This window comes from Corylus avellana, chromosome ca10 (genome assembly GCF_901000735.1).
Source record: "Corylus avellana chromosome ca10, CavTom2PMs-1.0".
Classification (NCBI taxonomy): Eukaryota; Viridiplantae; Streptophyta; class Magnoliopsida; order Fagales; family Betulaceae; genus Corylus; species Corylus avellana.
The window spans coordinates 8,141,496-8,145,929 of NC_081550.1; the positions used below are offsets into that span (position 1 = coordinate 8,141,496).

Sequence of the window (4,434 nt, forward strand, 5' to 3'; positions counted from 1 at the left end):
TTTATTGATTGTTTGATTGAAAGTTCATCGACATGACAGAGGACTTGGAGAGGATGTGGGGGAAATTTTCTCTGTTAGGAACGAAGAGTATCAAGGTGGAGTTTCCGGTAGAGGAGGTTTCGGAGATAGAGACCAAAGGGAAATCCTGTTTGGTGGGCACACTCATGTCGGAAAGGGTGATAGGAAAGGATACAATACGATCAACCCTAATAAGGGGGTGGAAACCAATTGAAACCCTAGTTTTCGGGTATTGGGGGAGAACATTTTTCTTTTAAATTTTGAGCACGTATGGGATAAGTCCCGGGTATTGGAAGGAAGACCATAGATTTTTGAAGAGAGCCTTTTTCTGTGGTGGAGTTTGATGGGATGACGCCAATATCCCAACTGAATTTCCATGATGTGCCTTTCTAGATTCGGATGTACAATTTACCTTTTGCGTGTATGGGCAGAGAGATTGGGACTAAATTGGGTGCTCTAGTGTGGGAGGTAGAAGAAGTAGATACAAACGAAGACGGAGTGGATGGGGTGAATACCTTAGGGTACGGATAAAGGTGAATGTTCATAAACCTCTCATCCAAGGTAGGTTGTTAAAACTGAAGGGTGGTTTGATCTAGATTGCTTTCCAGTACAAAAAGATTCCTAAGTTCTGCTTCCAATGTGGAATAATTTGCCATGGAGAGACATGATGCTTGCGAAGGGGTCAGAGAAGGGATGGTGAAGAAGATGAATACGGGCCCTGGCTACGTGCAACGTTCCTAAAGCGATGGATGGAGAAGCGCAGGGGATTGACTGATGATGATACTAGGCTAAGGGGCTCTTGGTCCGGTACAGGAATAGGAGGTTTCCGGTAGGCGGAACAGCACCACACAGACCATAACGGTGATCATTCAAGGGAAGATACGTTTAGCGCAAATCATGGAACTTTCAAAACTTCCATGAATATCCGTAATAAAGGGGCGCCAGACTTTCCTTCTAGGAAAGAGGATACATTATTGAGCGAAGTTATGATGGAGAATGTGGCGGCTGAAGTTAGGTAGATTCCTAGTGAGGAGGTGCATTCGGGGCAACAAGAAAGGCAAGTTGACAATAAGAAGCAGCTCGGTTTGGAAACTAATAAAGTGGACGTCCGCATGGGCGTGATTGTAGGAGTAAGGAGAAGCCAGCTGGAAGAGGATATAAGGGACGTATCTACTAATTGTGAGGCGATTTATTCTCAAGTTGGGACCCATGGGCTTAATCAGAACCATGGGCTACCACATGTGGACCAGGCTGAGCTGCCAACCGATCAAGATCTCCTAGTGTCAGTTTGAGAAGTTGAAAGAAACAAGCCTGGACTAATATGAGAGGAGTACCTACTGGTCATCTGAGGCCATCGTTTCCTGGGAAACGTCAGCTAATAGAAAGGGAAGGAGGTGCCCATACAACAATAGAAAGGAAAAAAAGAGAAAGGGGGTGTACTATTGAAGGACCCACATAGCAAACTCTTGGCAGAGGCTGTTCTACAGCCCCGCCAATCACCATGAGTCTCCTTTGTTAGAACTGCCGAGGGTTTGGGAACCCTCGAACAGTTCGAGACCTTTGCCGAATGGTAAAGAAAAAGAGACCCAATGTGTTTTTCTTAATGGAAACCAAGCTTTAAGCACCACGGATTGAGCTTATTAAATCAAGAATGGGGTTTGGAAGTGTTTTCGTAGTTGATAGTGTGGGACATAGTGGAGGATTGGCGTTGTTTTGGGATGATGGTTTTGAGGTGGAGATACAAAATTATAGTAGACACTATATTAATGTTGTGATTAACAATTGAGAAAGATCATGCCCTTGGAAGTTCACAGGGTTCTATGGGCACCCGAAAGTAAACAAACGCAAGGAGGCGTGGAGTCTCTTAAGGCATCTTAGGCACTAGGGCTGGCAATTTTGACATGACCCAACAACCCGACAAAACATGACACGAAATTATCGGGTTTGGGTTTACCCTAAACGGGTTTGGGTCATAAACTAGTCGACCCGTTTATTTTGCTCTTGACGAGTCGTGTCGCGGGTCACCCCCAGGCATGATTAAATTTTTTTTTTTTTTGGTTTACCCTTAACGGGTTTGGGTCATTGACCCATTTATGACCCGTTTACTTTGATAAATGGGTCAATTGGCCCATTTTGTGACTCGACTAAACGGATTAAGCAGGTCACCCGCGAACTTATCGTGTCGTGTTTGGGTTTGGTGGGGCCGACCCGTTAACTAAACGGGTCGTGTTTGAGTTTACCTTAAACCAGTTGCGGGTCATTACGGGTAGTAAACAGGTCGACCCGCCGACCCGTTTTGGCACCTCTATTAGGCACTACTCACCATCAGCTTGGTTGTGTGCGGGAGACTTCAACGAAATATTGGATGGGGCAGAGAAATCGGGGATGGTAAGGAGACCAAGGTGGCAAATGGAAGACTTCCAAGCAACGATGGAGACCTGCCAATTGGCTTATTTGGGCCAAAGTTTACTTGGACTAGCCGGTGGGATGAACCCTTCTTCATTTAGGAAAGACTTGATAGAGCCATGGCAAACATTTTTTGCATGGCATGAGCTTTTCCCAGGGAGACATGTAGAGGTTTTGGAATCTAGAAGTTCAAATAATGCTCCACTACTCATCCTGTTACAAACCCATACTACTTGGCCACGGTATAATAAGAAACCCTTTAGGTATATGACGGGGTGGGGAAAGGTGAAGGAACATAGAGACATTATCAAGCAAGTGTGGAGGCCGAAGGAGCTGAGAGCAAATGCATGGTTGACTGTGAGGGGCAAACTGGATTGAAGCAAGAAGGCAATAACGCGATGGCATAGTGCTAATAAGGAATCTGTAGCCACAAATATCGCCAAGAAGACATTGGAGTTGAAGAGCCTGCAGGAGGATGAGGGGCTGTCCAAGGTGACAGAAATTCGATAGGTCCAAGAGGAAGTCAACGATCTCATCAAAAAGGAGGAATTGTCTATGAGGCACATGGCGAAGGAGCATTGGTTGAGATATGGTGATAAGAAATACAAGTTTTTTTCACGCGTGTGTCAACCAAAGAAGGAGAGCAAAAGAGATTTCTTTGATTATGGATGAAGAAGGACGGACCTGGTCCACTACAGAGGCGGTTGAACAAGCCTTTATTAATTATTTTGGCAACCTGTTCACGTCTTCATCACCGGGGGGAATTGAGAAATGCCTGGAAGGAATGCATGGAAAAATTACACCAGAGATGAATGAGAAGATGCTTCAAGCTGTCATTGTGGATGAAATCAGCACTGCATTATCCCAAATGGCACCCTTCACGTCTCTTGAGTCGAATGAGCCACCGGCTTGTTTCTACCATGAGAATTGGCCCACGATAGGGCCTGAGGTATGTCAAGCAGTGATTAAATTTTTCCATTCAAACCAGCTTGATAGAGAGGTAAATACTACTTATATTGCTTTGATTCCCAAAATAAAAAACCTTGTTAAGGTTTCTGATTATCACCGCATCACCCTATGTAACGTTACTTATAAGATTATTTCTAAGACTCTGGCAAATAGGCTTAAGGTGATTTTACATGCTATTATTTCATCACTTCAGAGTGCTTTTGTCCTTGGTAGGCTTATTTCTGATAATTTACTAGCGGCATATAAAACCCTACAATCCATGAACTCCCGCATGTGGGGTAAGGTGGGGTATATGACTCTTAAGCTAGACATGAGCAAAGCATATGAAAGAGTGGAGTGGGCCTTCCTTGAGGCAGTAATGTGGAGGTTGGGTTTTGCGGAGCTTTGGATAGGGCTAATCAATCAATGTATATCAACTATCTCTTACTCTATTCTTATCAAATGGAATTCTTACAAAATTTATATGCCCATCAAGAGGGATAAGACAAGGGGATCCTACTTCCCCCTATCTTTTCCTTCTTTGTGCGGAAGTTATGAGCTCACAACTACAACAAGCAGACCACAATGGCACTTCAAGGGGAGTGCCTACCTCTCCTAAGAGCCCACAGATTAATCACTTATTTTTTGTAGATGACAGTCTCATTTTCTACAAGGTCACCTGACAGAATTGGAAGAACCTTTCAACATTGTTGGAGGACTATGAAAGGGCTTCTGGTCAAAGGCTGAACTGATAAGTGCCAAATATTGCATATTTGGACCCCTTTATTTACATTAGTTAATCCTTCAACTGTGTCGTTATTTAATATTTTGTGTTAGTTTTGTGTTTTTAGTGTTTTGTAGGTCATTAAAGAAAAACTACAGCTTTAAAGGGAAAAATGCAAAGTTTGGAAGAAAGCATACTTTGAGAAGACCTAGATGAGGTGGTTAAGTTTAACCAAATCCAAGAAAAGGTTAAATCGGATTAAAGATCAGATTGGATTAAAGTTTAGATTGGATAAAATTTTGGATTTGATTCAAATTCAGATTCTGCACACGTCTTAG

At 43.3% G+C, this 4,434-nt stretch overlaps 1 protein-coding gene across 1 annotated transcript; it reads left to right on the top strand.

Annotated features, from left to right (window-relative positions):
• Window positions 1-3,088: 3,088 nt before the first annotated feature.
• On the top strand, window positions 3,089-3,991 carry LOC132162860 (uncharacterized). Its single transcript, XM_059573080.1, has one exon. The coding sequence runs from the start codon at window positions 3,089-3,091 to the stop codon at window positions 3,989-3,991; it is 903 nt and encodes a 300-aa protein (XP_059429063.1).
• The last annotated feature ends 443 nt before the right edge of the window (window positions 3,992-4,434 follow it).

Excerpts from the sequence above, each read along its gene's own strand:
- LOC132162860 (XM_059573080.1), top strand. The coding sequence starts at position 3,089 with ATGGATGAAGAAGGACGGACCTGGTCCACTACAGAGGCGGTTGAACAA.